Source organism: Rhopalosiphum maidis, chromosome 2 (genome assembly GCF_003676215.2).
Source record: "Rhopalosiphum maidis isolate BTI-1 chromosome 2, ASM367621v3, whole genome shotgun sequence".
NCBI classification, from domain to species: Eukaryota; Metazoa; Arthropoda; class Insecta; order Hemiptera; family Aphididae; genus Rhopalosiphum; species Rhopalosiphum maidis.
In genome coordinates this window covers 53,335,971-53,352,372 of record NC_040878.1, presented here as the reverse complement: position 1 = coordinate 53,352,372, position 16,402 = coordinate 53,335,971, and the positions used below count along the sequence as shown (strand labels likewise).

Genomic DNA, 16,402 nt, shown 5'->3' with positions numbered 1-16,402 from the left:
TTGTAAAATTTAAAGCTAAGAATATTATCTGGGCAATGTCACATGGTTTTATTGATATTGTCATTCTAAAGTGAGTTATAGCTATGTAAAATATTACAACTTTAAAATGTTTATAATAACTCACATTAAAATGATAATATCAATAAAAGCATGTGACATTGCCCAGATAATATTCTTAGCTTTAACTTTGATAATAGGTAAATTTACTCTAATATTAAATCTAATATCACAAAATGCATTCTGCTGAACGCAAATTTGCTATGATGTTCGTTAGTAAGACAGAGACAACACATGCGAGTATTCTGGCATACTTTACGCTTTACGAATAATTCGTTAAAGGGGACGCTTTTTAACTAGCATTAGAGATAGGGGGACTGAGTTTCCCTGCGTCCCCTCAATTTAACCCCTGCTTGTATCTATTCTAATTTCATCTCCAACTACGGCACAAAATATGCGGGTTTATAAATAGTTTAAACGTTTTAAAGTTTTCAAATAATACATTAGTAATGTCCAAATAATATTGAAAATAAATATAACAATGTGACTAATAAATATAATAAAATTTAAATTTTATTAATAAGGATGTATACAGATAGAATCACGGAACCCTTAAACGACTCTTGTAAGGTCTTAAGGCTTCGCCGAATACAGTTTGAGAACCACTGCGTGGTTCAAAAAAACTGTGTGTTATTTTGGTGTGTCCAATTTTTATATCCATTTGATATTATTTGTTTTTTAATTCAGAATCTCGCAATTCATGTATTATGTTTTTGATTTCCCTTACCCATTTTAGATTATTTTTTTTGACTGTGTGTTTGCCGTGCCTAAGTTAAATGTATATTTTGTGTCATGTAAAATAAAATAATTTTCATGAAGTATGGTATGAAAGAATAACGTAAATTGTAGAAATATCTTTGATTGTTACAATATTTATTTATACAATCTGTAAATAAGTTTATTTTAGAAATATGAAAGAATTTAAATATCTTAGTTAAACATTGAATAATAATCAAATTATTTATTTAATTGTGTATGTTTTTACAATAAAATAAGAACTAGATTATACCTAAAAGGGTTTTTTTTTTACAATTTATACAGCAATGAATATAATTTTAGAATTGAGTACACGTCATATTAAGGAAAATGGAAAACTTTCTTTTAGTATCCCAGACAGACAACACATTTTAGGTACATATAAAATAACATTTGATACTCTCATTTACTTTTTAAACAAGTAGGAATAAAAAACTTTTTATTTCTATCATATAACTTAATGATGCACAATATCTAGTAGTAAACAATTATACTTGAATATTAATTTCAAACAAACAAAATAACATGTTTTTTATAACTGTGTATTGGTACAACGATGAATATATTTTTAAATTATGATGACGGAGAGCAACAAAGCATTTGCGAAACTGTATTTGCAGATCACTGAATAATAATAATAATAATAATATATTTGTCGTAGACAATATTCTAACATATTTTATCATTATCTGTCAATAGGTTAGATATGCGATACAGCCGTCGAACGCCTAATATATTTATTGCCAGTCTGCTGTCGCCACCGTCGTCGCAGTGTCGAGTGTCTTAAAGATTACAACAGCTGTGGTGTGTGTATATGATATTATAATTTGTGTACGAATAATAACAATATATCTAATCGATACTGTCGTTTTAGCAGCATATGCTTGCCATTTACTCGTTCTCTGACAACTTAACGTCCGTTATTCACGAGCGCGTCAAATCATAAACAATTTTTTTTTTTTTTTTTTAAATCGTTGTGCGTTTCCTTCCGGTTGTTGTCATCGGTGAGTTTTGATCTACTTCTACCGCGATATTCGTATTAAATTTCCACGATACGTAGTCGAGTCCGCGAGGCGCCATGACAGGACGGCAACGCCGCAGAGCCCGCGACCAATAGCGGGCATCAGGACTGTTGACATTCCGATGTTGCCAAATTTCAGCCGAAGCCGCCGTCGCCAAGTGCAATGGCCGCCGCCGAAATCGTAACCACGATCGCGGTAAATTTCACGGAAAATCTCACGGTCAACATCACAGCAAATGTCACTGGCAACGACACGTTGCTACACGACCAACCAAGTTCCGATCTGTATAAGGTGCCAGCCCTATTGGTTGTCGTCTTGTCCGTGCTTTACGGTTCAATATCAGTGATAGCTGTGGCCGGAAACGGGTTAGTGATATGGGCCATCGTCACCAGCAAGCGGATGCGGTCGGTCACCAATCACTACTTGGCAAACTTGGCGTTCGCTGACATACTCATCGCACTCTTCGCCGTACCATTTGAGGTAAGTGCAGTATTTTCTAAACACTAAACTTAATTCTATAAGCATTATGATATTATTAAACTCCTATTCGTTGGTACATTCTATGAATAATCGTCGGTTCTTAACCATAAGAGATAAAAATGAATTTGCGCAATTCAATCTGTGTGCTCGTAGTATCACGCACTATACAATTTATATCATAATTCATAAGCAATGTTTATTGATTATTCTATCTACGTAATTTTTGGACGTAGACGAGCCATTAGCCAATAACAATTCAAATCATATATTAAATAAAAAAAATACTTAAAATATTCTCTTAAAAATCAAAACTATACATGTATTGGATTTGATTCAAAATCATTTTAAGTTAGATTAAATTCAATGTATTTACTACAGGTTATAATATGTTTTTGTAGTTATTGGTTTATATTGTATTATGTTTAATCCCAAAGAAGGTCATTTCCATTATTTTATAAAATTATCGGTTATACAAACGATTATCAGTTCTGAAAGTTGTTGTGTAAGAATCATACACGATACATCCACTTCAACGATAACATTACTTTTCTATGTAAATACAAATAAACTACAAAATATTTTAACTTTAATTTTGAGAATTTAAAATATTTTATAAAAATTCTTTTGAAAAAAAAAAAAATGTGAAATAGAATTATCAATTCTCACGATTTTGTAATTTTATTAATTCATATAATATGTTATAAAATTTACCCATCAAATACCTTATGATTGTTTTTTTGGTAAATGTTTCATTAGATTTAAATAAATAGTTGTTATTTTTGTATTTTATCTTTTTTTTTAATTGTATTTTTAAAAATTAAAATTTTTTAATAGATTATTTAGTTTACAAATATCTGGACATACTTTGAAATATTTTCTACATATTTTGTTATTCTTACTTTTATTTAATGTTAAACTAATACTTTCTTATATTACACTAATAACCTAAATTTTGGGAAGAGGAGTATTTTTATGAGTAGTTAACAAAAAGTTTGTGTATATTATGAAACAATAATATAAGCGAGATGTGATCCCTTCTTCATCTTTACTTTTTTTAACTAAACTCAACATTTATTTAAACATTTAAACATAAAAATATGTTGTTATTAAATATGAAGTGCACAAATTGGAATAATGTCATGTATGAGAACATTAAACCTTAAATATAGAAAAAACAATTTAAAACCACAAATGATTACTTATTATTATTTAATACGAACAGTAAGGTGTATACTACAAAGCCAAAATAAATACATTTATTTCAATAAAAAAAAAAATTGTAATTGTATTCATATTACATTTTCAAATAAAATTTTTAATTCAATTTCAATTGTATTAAAATATACTTATAAATAAATAATTCAAAATATTTTATAATACTTATTTGCATCATAAAAAAGTTTTCGCCATGCCTCTTAACATGATTTTATTCATAAAAACTTAAAGGAATCGAAAAATTCAATAACCGTTTATATTCTAAAAATCGTATCCGATTTCACGAAGTAGTATTATTATAATTATTATTATTATTATAAAATAAACTTGCGTAGTACAACACACATAAATTCAATATAATGTAATAATCACTTCCAATTTTCAATACAATAAAATTAAAATATATTAAAAATAATTGATTTAGATTACAATAATAACATTTTATTACGATTTCGAACTTCGTAATATTGGATTTTGATCAATTCCATTCAAACGGAAAATGAGAGAGGAAATGTCTAAGAACAAAGATAATGTCTAAAACGCAAACAATTATGTATTATTTATTTATAATATTATTTTATTTCTTAAATATATAAAAAAATTAATTAATTTACCAAGTAAATTTTCCTCAAAAATCAACAATAATTAAAAGGTTATCAATAAATAACGTAGTGCTCCATTAATAATTGTAAATAACATTTTACTTTTGATGTACTGTAATTAGTGAAAAATTGGTATAAATTATTAAGGATATCTTCTAACTCACAAAGTTTAGACTTATTCGAGACCGGTAAAACTAGACTGTTACAAATAGTTGGTATATAGGTATATCATTTAAACAATAGTTGAAATTTGTATTCAGACGATATTAGATATTTTCACAATATAGGTTTTGGGTTTTTGACCCATTTGTTAATATTTTGATAAAAATTATTTTATACATTTTTTTGTGGGTGTTATAAAATATAAGTTATCGTTCATTGTTCATCCCTAATTATAACCAATATATTTTTTAGATATTTTTTCTCAACAACAGATCCTCTGCACTGTTTAAAATTTCATGTTATAGTTTTAAATTAATTATCGTAGTTATATCTATCTATTTCATTGTATAAAAAACAAAGCAAAACAACCAACATTAAATGTTAGTAGACATATTTTCATACATATTTTCACGAACGAATGCAATAATTTTTGCATGTATATGAGGATCGTTTCTCTGTGTTTTAATCGCAGAGGTTAGCCTCAAAACTTTTAATTCTTTTAACTTAAATACATTATAAAAAAAAAGTAAGATTACCGTATAATTTTGTCGAAGCAAACTTAATATTAAAACGGAAATCCGTGTTAAGTAAACTTTTTTTCAGGAAATACCGTATATTATAGAGAATACAAAACACTATACTTTTTCTCATAGAATTTAAATTAGATTTAAGAAAAAGTATAAAGGACTGACGAGTAAAACTCGTCTTAAGATATTAAATTCAGACAATACTTATATGAACTGCGGTGTTGAACATATCAGCTATATGATTACAACTGACTGTATTAAACAAAACGTTAACGATTATAATATGCTATAATTTTAATTTATGAATGATGGTGATCAGAAATTCGTATTACTATTCACAAAACGTGATGGTACTCGGTATATTAATGTTGTATATTGATGATAATTTTCCCTTTTCAGTACAAATATATATTATATATTGTTTATATGATGAATTTACTAATTTTCTCTAAAATTATAATTATTTATACATATATATTTAAATATAGCGCATAAGCTATACAAATACTACAATTAAAGTAATTATTATAAAGATAAATAAATAAATGCTCATCATACCTAGTATAAAAAATTATTGTAACTTTTATTTTATTTTAAATGTATTTTATTTATTAATTTTAAATATATTCATAAAGCAAAAAATAAATCAATTTAACTTTTAAGATATAATGAACCATCTCGTACAAAACAATTATTTAAAAAAATGTAAAATATTGCTATTATTGTATCTTATATCTTACAATTTTTTCATACTTTTGAAGTTATTTTGTTTAAAAATAAGCTATTGTATAGGTATTTTCATTACCTATATAAACAAAAAACAACATGCATTTAATAAAATGGAATGGCATTACCATTTAAAAAAGTAAGTTACTTAAAGAAAATCGTTTTTATTTTTTTAAACAGTTATAATCTATCTGAGTTTTCATTTAATATTTTATAATGAACATACAATATTGACATAGATAGCTTGTAGTTAACATTAATACATAATAGGTACATAATACTGAGTTACTGAGTCTATGCTTACTATAACTATTATTTTTCTTGTATTTTCAAATATTTTTTTAATGTTATAAAATTATGAAAATAATTTTACTTAAACTGGGAAATATTTAAAAAGTTATTTGTAGTGCAAAATATTAATAGAAAGTAGTAGTGTATATGTAAATAAAATATAACGAATAATGTTCAAAACGTACTATCAAGTCCTATGTTAAATAGCCATTGCAACACCGTGGAGACCATAATATCATGTAGATATACCTACATAGTACACAAAGATGTACCATAATGTACGAGTATATTATTTAGTATATCAAGTTGGTGTTTCTCTTGTATATGGGAAATACCTGCAATAAAAAAAAATACAAGAGAACTTTTTTATGTAAACATGGAAGGATCATGTAATATCTTATCATGATAATTTGCATAAACACATTATTTTAATACGATTCAACAATCTAAATAGTTTTTTCATTGAAAGCAATTGATTTATTACTCTGCTTAAAATCTAAAAATTACAGTCCCAAATTAAGATCAGAATAAAAAAAGAAAAAACATTGGCAAAGTCTCAATTATATCAATTGTTAGTTAATCGGAAGCATACAACAAGTATAAGTTCGATAACCGTTTGTAATAATATACTCTCTATTTATACGTTTAACAGAAACGATATTACAGACGCTGTTAACTTAGAAATTATAATACGTGGATAACAGAATAAAGTTATATTAACAAAAAGAATTACGTTTCATTTACGGAGTGGCATCAAAAATATTAAACCATAAAAGTAGTAAAATATTTTTATAACTTTTTAACAAATTCTGATAAATTATCCTGCAGATTGGTGTAATAAATTGATATACGCTCTAGCTCAGACACATATTACACACATAATATTATATAATATACACGAAGATTCCAATACGGAACTACTTTTACAGTCCTTTTACTACATAGGTCTATATAGCTGATGTTTTGTAGTTTTTCAAAAAAGCCAACATGGAGACTATTTTATTAAAAAAAAAATAATAATGCATACATACATCTATACTACAAAGTACTATTCTATTATGCGTGTATAATATGTAATATATTGCATAGTATTTTGTAACAAAGCTTTAAATCGCTCGTAAACTCAATGCAAAATAAAAGGGATTCATGTAGGAACATAAATGAAAAATAGCAATATAAATTATAATATTATGATAAAATACATTTACAATAGTCTTACATTTTTAATATAAGAATTATAACTTATTAAAAACTTTTTAGGTAAATACGATTGATACGAATTATTCCTTGAAAGTAACTTAATTTTATTTACAAAAAAATAAATACATAATAACGTAGTTTAAAATTAAAATTTATAATTATATTTATGATCAGTTTTTTTTAGTCGAAAATTAGGTTATGTGTATGATAAATTTGTATTTGTATAAAGATTAAAATAGTAAAAGTCTTAATATATACAGATTATTTATTTCTATTACTGAGATTCGACTGTGCGTATTATTTTATTGTAACAAATGCTAATATTTATTGCGTAATACATATATTTAATATTAAAAAAAATAAATAAATAATAATAAAATGGAATTTTAATTCGATATTCAAATGATTCGATTTTGATAAAGGCTATGTGAAAGTATTTTTGTAATTAAAATAAGATTAATTTATCATAACTCATTTAATAATTTTAAAATATTATTTATAATAATCCCAAAGAATTTTTAACTTATGTTTTATTGTTTTAATTTGTTATGTTATTTTATTATCCAAAATTATTTATTTTCGATAATATGGTTGTGTTTTAATATGCATAACATGAAATCAAGTATATCATCATATTTAGTTATTATTATAATTATTAACAGATACAGTTTATAAAATCACTACTGGAATACTATCTATATTTCTCTAGGTATGCATTCAACAGTGACTGATAATTGTATGCACACTGCAATATATGCATGTAACTATTTATTTGAAATACCGTTCTTTGGTGTATTTTAACGTGATACACGTTAATTATTTTGAGAGAAATCGTAGGTTATCAACAAAAAAAAAAAAAAAAACATTGAACAATAAATAATAAATAATATGGAGGTAATTTGGAAAAAAGTTAGATTTAAAAACGTGTAGTAGGAAATAGTCAACATATCATCATCAAAAGGTTAACACCTATTTAAAAACAGATTTATTTTTAAATTCTAGAAATTTAGTAATATTTGTTTAATTTTTGTTTTATTTCCATAGTAGTTATTTAATTTTCAAACGAACGTAATAATTCTATGACAAATTGATTTTGTTTTTAACAAAAGATTTAAACAGATTGCGTGCGTATGGCATCATTCACATTTAAAACAGTTGTATCACAATAGGAATTTATTGAGTGGTATTGGTACCTTGAACACTAACTGACTTTATCGATGTTCATTTTTTATCAACCCAAATTCAACTGAAAACCATCTGCTCCTAATAAATAGAACCATTGTTCATTAAGTGTACATATATATTATACATGAATATTTAAAATACAGAAAGTATAGTTTTCCACTAAGTTTTTTTCTAATTCGATGATATTTATCTCAATTAAAATTATACAACACGATATATTACTTAACATTTACTCGTCTTAGCTTAAAATACTTCAATCTGTTTTTGTCTTAACCGATTTACAGGGTACCGGGTACGTGAAAAAAACTTATTTCATAATATCTTATTTGTGTTGTATGTGGATATACGATAAATTGGCATTTGGGGGTACGTGAAGCAGTGGTGAGAGGTCAAGGGGTACGTACATGAAAAAATGTTGAGAAACGCTGCTTTAAGCAATAAAATATTACATTCAGTTGTTCAATTATAGGTACTGCATGAATTATAGAAACGTATAATTTCAAACATATTACATTTTATTTTAAAAAAACGTTTATCAGTGATGAGAAACGTAAATTTAATTAAACATAACATCTACAATCGTACTATATAATTTGGACATCATATGAGTCCATGGTCATTATGCTTATTTTTTTTTTTTTAATGGCAGTTTAGGCATATTTAAATTAACTTTATTAATACCTGGTTCAGTGCCCACTAGTTTAGTGTTAAAACACTAAACACCAGTTGTATTTAATGTATTTATGTTATTTATTCATTACCTATAATGAACCTTATTATATGTACTTAAGTCTTTATACCTTACTTCATATATAATAAAAAAATAATAATTATTGTTATTCAAGTTTTGCGTATAATTTGTACAGCGTAGATTACTCGCTAGAACTGTAGTTACTACCGTAAGTTGTAACTCGTACTAAAATATCAGTATCTATAATGGGCGAGTCGTTTAAGTAGGTTTTATAAATATACTCTCTCTATGCAATAGCAAATATATTATAATGTAAACAATTCATATGGTATCCTGGTGTGTTATGTGTACCAGAACACTATTAGTATGTTTATAATATAATGTATTCGTATAGTATTTTATGTATACCTTATACTTCGATAATAATAATAAAATAAAACATGTTTCAATTTAATTTTATTATCTTTAATTTTAACTGTTACAGACCACTTTAATAATATTGTATCTTCTTTATTTTTATTATAATTATTTAACTAACAGTATTAGTGTCCGTAACCGATTATCTATTGTTTATCAATGTATTATGGGCAACATAGGTATACTAATATGTGAGGTACTTAAAATTTATCATTATAATATTTACTTGTATGGCTAATCGTAACGAAAATTACATAAAATATTGTTTTGTAATAATATCATTATGTTACAAACATAATATTGATATAGCTGACCAAACTTTTGCTCTGTTTGATGATAATTGTTGTTATATTTAGTTTATTTAGGTATAAACAACATTTTCACTTGAATATTTTAACTTAAGTTCAGTAGAACACAAATAATATTCAAAAGTATAAGGCAGTCACTCGACTCTCGCCATTTAGCGATAGTATACCCACTACTCGCCTTTGTAGAAAGTTTATAAAAGCGATCCAAGTGTTAAATTATACGAGTAGTGTTTTACAGTGTAGGTATAGGTTGTTCTAAACTTCCACTGATTTAGTTGAGACGCTTATACTTATTTTTATTATTATTATTATTATTATACGTGTCTTGCTTTGCTAAAGTTTGACTGTATCGGAAAACATGATACCAATCAGTACCTTATCTTAGTTAAAAGGAATCTTAGACATTTTTACCTATATCACCGCCCAATGCTACTAAAAATATTTAAATAACGAACAGATAACGTATTATTAGAATTAACAAATATTAATATAGGTTTAAGTACATATTAGCATTTACTTTTTTTTTTTTAGCATTTCAGTAGACTCATCTCCAATCTTGACACCACTAAATTAATATGTTAATTAATAACTATTGAGTAAACTAAAATAGTATAGGTATGTAATGACACCTGGCATTCGATGTTCCAACATATGCCTATATTGAACATTTCTTTGCAATTAATTAAATAAAACGTGATGAAAAAGACCCAGTCAGTAAGTGATAATATTACCAAACCAATTATCATGTCACCATAATTATGTTAACCAGTTAATTTACCAATCATGTCAAGGGAATTCACGAGTACAGTGGCGTAATTGTAAATGTAATATTATGGGTTGGGTATAAAAATATCCCTTTAAAGCAAACCAGATAGAATCTTCTCCCTTCAACGCCTTCAGTAAATACTTTTGATGACCAATCGCGTACCTATTATCGAAATGATAATTTCTATTAAATAATAATAAATATATTATTATTACATTAAATAACATATTTACCTTCCTTTTTTTAAAATATTAAATAATAAAAATAAAAATATGATTAATAAAATATTATAGGTTAGGTATGTAATAATACATATTTGTTTAAACCTTAACTACTATAATAATAAATACGTTATTACGATCAGTATTTATTTTGGAAAAAAATGAAAATTATATTTGTGGGCTTTCTTGTTTTATAGATTAAATATTTTATAACAAAGATTAATTGTTAAAATTGTAGATTAGAAAAATAAATTGATCAAGAAAACAAATGGAAAAGCGTACAATATTTTACGAACAACTTTGATGGAATTATTAAATTTGTAGTTCAAATTTTAGTTATTCGAAAATAACATAATCATGCAACAGCTATATATCATATATAATTGTTTTATACTTAAATATAATAACTACAACCAAAAAGTTAATAAATATTAGAAATGGGCCTCTTAGATATAATTCTCGCTAAGCTCACCATCATTAAAACTTCGAGGAAAGTTGATGTAATACATTTTTACAACTACGATGATCCACATCACATTTGAAAAACAATTCAAAGATCAGTTAACACCAAGGTTGCTAATCGTCCATACAAATTATTTGATGGTGATAAGTTATTTTTCTTTCCTCTTTAACGAATGAAATAATAAAAAAATAATATTTTTTTCAAAGTATCAAAGTACCATACTGTACAATCTAGGTTTGATGGCACTACTTGAAGTTGAAACCTAAAGTACTTCTGTTAGAAAACTGATAAAAATATTATTGTAAAACATGACAAATACTTATGAAAATTATATAGTTCTCAAAATCTAAAATATATATATATATATCAATCAAAATCGCACATTTTTTAATATTTAGTTTGTATTAATTGATAATTTTATTTAACTTTTTGTTCAATAACTTAGCTCCAATGTACGATAAAATCTGTATATAAACTAAAATCGCGTGATATATATATATATCAATATATCATATACATGAAGATTATTATACATTAAAATTCGACTTTGTAATTAAAAAAATAATTAATCAATTAAGTATGAGAAAAATTAATACATTTTTTTACTGTGTAGATAGTTTTATTGTTTTTATTATTGTTATATTTATGGTCAACAAAATAGTACGTATAATATTATTTTTTAAACGTATAACTTAAGATCGCAAATTTAAAAAAAAAAATCTTTCAGAGTTACAAATTATTAAATTTATAAAAATTCCATGCATGATTGAAAAAAGTTTAAAATGAAGAACAACTTTTGATATTGTCATTCACTTAAAAATGTTCAATTTTATTATCTTATCTGTCACCAAACCACATATGACATTAACATTCGTGCATTATTGTACCTATCAATTTACCTATCGCATGATAAGTTATTCAATGTTTACTTAGCTTAATAGACTTATGAGTTTTATAATAATAAATAGCACGTGGTTAAAAAGTGTTTTGAAACATCGATGTTAGACAATTAACAAACAGTATATATGGTAAGAAAATTATAAACAAATTTAAGTTAGAGTTTAATTATTAGTTATTACTATCAATAATTTAATTACTGTAATATTATAACGTTAATTGGTATCTGTACTATTCGTTTATCAACACTATTAGGATATTAATTGACATTCTATAATAATGTATTTCTGATATAATTTAATATTACACAGTTAGTACTTAGTTATATTAAAAACTAACACTATTTGCATTCGTATTACATCGTGATTACAAAACAAAGACATCAAAATACAAAAAACATAATCGCGTTATAACATAAATTTACTGTAGTATGTAAATGGATGGAAACAACGTTAGGCCATTTCTGTGAATATTAAAACCAATTATAAGAAAAATATAATATGCCTGTGTAAAAAAAGATTCCTTATTTCTGATGGTAAAACCAAATATATGTAATTGATATTTCTAATCATGCATGACTATTGGATATATTTAATACAAAACGTATTAAAATTTTCTGAGTTTTATAATGTACCTAATTCATAAACTAATATCTTAGAGTATATTCTGAATTTTATAATTGCTAAATTTACTTAAAAATTTCTTCCATCTGAATATTTTAATATTTTTAATTCACAGAAATATTATAATAATCTAATTATATCTGTTTTCGGAATTACCTATAATACCTATTTTGCATCAAGTCTACCATTATTCAGGCTGGATTATTAAATAAACCTTAATATAATAACATAATAATTAATTATATCAACTGTAAAAAGCTCTGTTCAAATGCTCCAAACTAATTTTCTGACTACCATAATTTATTTTTTCAAACATAAAATGTATAATAATATATTGTAAAAGCCCCTCTCTCCAATTGCACCAATATGAGTGAAACTAAACGAATTAATAACGTCATCATATTTCATTCATGCAGTTCTTACATAGATGAATATTATGTAAATCATTTATATGCTCAAGTTTGTGGAAGACCTTTGGTTCTCATTTAGTTTATTGATTACAACGTGTTATGGTCGGTAAGGAAGTTTACGTGAGAGAAGTGAAAATTATAAAATGGACAGTTTTCCATGCACAAAGTTATTAAGTAGAATTTTTATGGCATTTTAACGTCTCCTCTACTCTTACTAATACACTATAGGCTCTTTCAGACGTATAACCCAAACTCTTAAACCCATAAAATCCCTTAAAAATCCCAAATCATGTAACGTTGTACATTACATTTTTGGTGGTTTATTTCATAAAATCGAGAATTTTTCTCAGTTTATTAATACAAAATTAAAAATACTTGGCTTTTATATAGAATTATTAAATATTAAAGTATTATAAATGAAAAATTATATTAATACTAAATACTAATACCAATAAATAATAATATATATTGTAAATGGTGTATTATTATTTCAATGAATCGTGAATTACAGGTAAATATAGTAAAAATTAAAACAATATGAAAACAATTTAAATCGATTTGAATCGATGCTTAGTAATATACTCACTTAATACTGAATTAAAATGTTAAGATGACAGAGTAATTAATTTAATAGTAATCAAAAAATATAAATAATAAAATACAATAAAATACTTATGTATTAACTGTGTTACACATTGTGTTTTGATGTTTAACAAATTTTTGCTTATTATTATATATGAGTACATACATAGTAAGTACACATACATAGTATGTGTACTTACCGCTTATGATGCCGATAGGCGTATCTCATTAAATCACCGATGAACATACTTTTCGAGAAGTATTATCGATTTTCGTTTCAAGTAAATTCGTAGTATATCTTATTTGACGTAGTTTTAACGTAGTTTCCACTTCTGTAAATGCTTGTGTAATTGATGCGCCACTCAATCGGCCGATAGTAAACGTGATTTGTACATTTGTCCAGCTGGTTTTTACCAACTATTCCGAAATCTAATTGTACTTTGAACTTGTATTTTAACTTTTCTTATGATTTGTTGATTTAAACTTATTAGAGACATGCAATCTGTATAGTTCTCGACGTTTAGTTGACTAAGATAATTTAATATTTGTCGTCTTGGACACTGTTTACCTGATTAGCAAATGAACCGTTTCGTCAGACCAAGTGTTAAGCTAAATATTCCGGATGAATACCACCAATTGGCTTGTTGGTGCAAACATGATTATGAAAATAGATTTGAATTTTTTGTTTTATTATCAGAGAATATTATAAGAACCTCGCTTTTTATTAATTTCATTTGTTTATTTAATTCTTTGGAATGATTTAAGAAATATTTTTGTAATTTTTCGTATTATTTAAATCAGAATAAAGTAAAATAAATTGAATATCAGCTTATGTCTAGATTTATAAGTTCCGAAGAAGATAGGATGAACCATTTATTTCTCAAACAGTTAATTTATCGGTCTGATATATAAATATCAAAAAATGTACCTTAAAACTGAAAAAAAAAACAATCTACGTAATTCAATGATATTTAAGAGGTATACTAGTTATAAATAACTGGAAGTAATGATACCTATAACCACTATTATACTCAATCATTGAGTTGCATTGAAATTTTAACACTTTAAAAAATAATTTATATGCAAGCTGTATTATATGGGATCGCATAATTATTAAAAAATAAAGATTAATAGTATTATTATTTATTCTATGGCGTCGTCAATACAATACCTAAATTTTTTCTAACAGGAAAATAGCAATTAATACATACCTAGTATCATAATCTTAAAGATATATATCTGAATAATATATATGTATTTTTCTATTTTTTTCAAATAAATAGTAATACAATATTATTATATAGGTTTTATATAAGTGTCATACAGTGTATGACATAATTCAATTAGACACATTTCATAAAATGTTAATAAATTCTGTATTAAATATATCCAATAGTCATACACATATACCCATCGTTTTATGATTTGATTTTTAAATTCAATTTTCAATTTTTAAATTGCATAGGTAAGTAGTTCAAAGTAAATTTTAAAAACTTGATACGAGCTTAAATGATCCAATGATGATAAAATTGTATTGGTTTTTCTAAATACCATTTTATTATTTTATGATCCAACGAGACATACAATTTGAGTATTTTGGTAAAATATGGTCGTGGGAAATAAAAATATTACAATATCACCAACTACGACACTGCGCAGCTGTAATAGTGAATATCAAAGTAGTAGACACATATAGGGTTCTGAAGAGACTCGGGACTCTAACCGCCATGCCACAACACAAAGTGTGGGTTTCCGGTATGCTTCATGACTTAATTACGAAACTTGATAGTTTCACTAGTCCGATCAAATAAAAGGATCTCTTTTCGACCGCGTCCACCGTAACGCAAACTTTGTTCGCTACCAACTCAGAATTTTCACAGCGTCCGTATAGCCTGACCGGTCTCTTTCGGCAATGATTTGCATTAACATGGCATTAAACATATTTAATCAGTATAGGTAATACAATATTATCACATGTCACACACATCATCCACTAGCTGAAATACTATGGATAAAATATATTTTTCATGACGTTATCGTTTTTGGTTTTTGATGTTTTTTTCGTTGCGCGAATGATGATTTTCATTAGTCAATTTAGCTGTATAACATTATTATTATTTTATCTCCGTAGTAAATGGGTAAACTATAAACGTTCCGTGCGTTGTCCACGCAAATAAAACGTACACAGATTATATATGGAGAAAATTAATGTTAAAAAAAAAAAATGGGAAAGTAACTATACATTATAATAGGTATTGACTACCTCGTAATTGAGTAAGTCACTTATGGATATGTTAAATTTGAATTCAATGATAAGTGATAAATCATTCTATACGATGAAAAATTAATCTAAGCGTATAGACCATCTGCAATAGGTTGACCTAATTTTTTCCAAAAACAAAATGCATATGTTAAAAATTAATTATTGTATTATTTCCTATGTATATACGAGCTACGTAAATAGGTGTTATTATAACTTGTAAGCCGTTACTGAAGAATTTTATCAAAATGAAATAGAAATATCTATAAGAAACATTAGTAAAATGTTTTTTTTTTTACATTTTTTAGTTTATTTATAAACAACTTATGATGAACTTCGTATACAATTAACAAGTCTTGATAGTTATTATTACTAACAATAATATTAATTTTTAACTACAAAATAAGTTCAATCTTTTCGTGTTTTGGTAAAATTTATGAGAATTTGAACTTTAAACGCTTATAAAATAAATTTAAACCTATATTTTATTAATTTTAGTATTAATTTATCAGAAACCTTGTTTTTAATTTTCAAGCTTTTT

The 16,402-nt window shown here is 25.4% G+C and overlaps 1 protein-coding gene across 1 annotated transcript in view; it reads left to right on the top strand.

Moving 5' to 3' along the window:
- Positions 1 to 16,402, top strand: part of LOC113552319 (tachykinin-like peptides receptor 99D) — a 50,052-nt gene that overhangs the window by 3,451 nt on the left and 30,199 nt on the right. The window contains exon 2 of the mRNA XM_026955141.1: positions 1,513 to 2,315. Coding sequence (XP_026810942.1) covers positions 1,998 to 2,315 — 318 coding nt within the window. The 5' untranslated portion in view covers positions 1,513 to 1,997. The remainder of the gene's footprint in view (positions 1 to 1,512; positions 2,316 to 16,402) is intronic.